At 70.0% G+C, this 390-nt stretch overlaps 1 protein-coding gene across 1 annotated transcript in view; it reads left to right on the plus strand.

Moving 5' to 3' along the window:
* TEX19 (testis expressed 19) overlaps positions 1-390 on the plus strand; it is an 11380-nt gene that overhangs the window by 8017 nt on the left and 2973 nt on the right. The window contains 2 exon segments of the mRNA XM_014531246.1: positions 11-207; positions 210-386. Of these exon segments, the coding sequence (XP_014386732.1) occupies positions 11-207; positions 210-386 (374 nt within the window).

Consider the following 390-nt stretch of genomic DNA (forward strand, 5'->3'; position numbering starts at 1 on the left):
TGGGGCCCAGCGGGTGGCAGGGCCTGGATCAGCCCGAACAGGGTGGGCTTGGGGACTGGGGCTCGGACACCCTGGCGTCAGACCCCGATGAGTCCGAAGAGCTGGGCCTGATGCCCACCGAGCTGACCCCTCAAAACGCGGCACCGCTGGGCCTGGGTCCCGAGCACGCTGACTGGACCCAGGGCCTTCCCTGGAGGTTTGGGGGGGTCCTACCTGCTCCCACTGGCCGAGCCCCTATGTCTTACCGCAGGGCTTTCCCCAGGAGATCCTGCCCCCAGGGGAGCCCGTGCTGCTGGAGCTGGTCGCCACCCAGGAGGTGGACCTTGCACTGGCCGACACCTGGCTGCTGCGCCTGCTGGCCATGGCCATGGTGGGCGGCTCCGACCGCAC

This window comes from Myotis brandtii, unplaced genomic scaffold (genome assembly GCF_000412655.1).
Source record: "Myotis brandtii unplaced genomic scaffold, ASM41265v1 scaffold797, whole genome shotgun sequence".
NCBI classification, from domain to species: domain Eukaryota; kingdom Metazoa; phylum Chordata; class Mammalia; order Chiroptera; family Vespertilionidae; genus Myotis; species Myotis brandtii.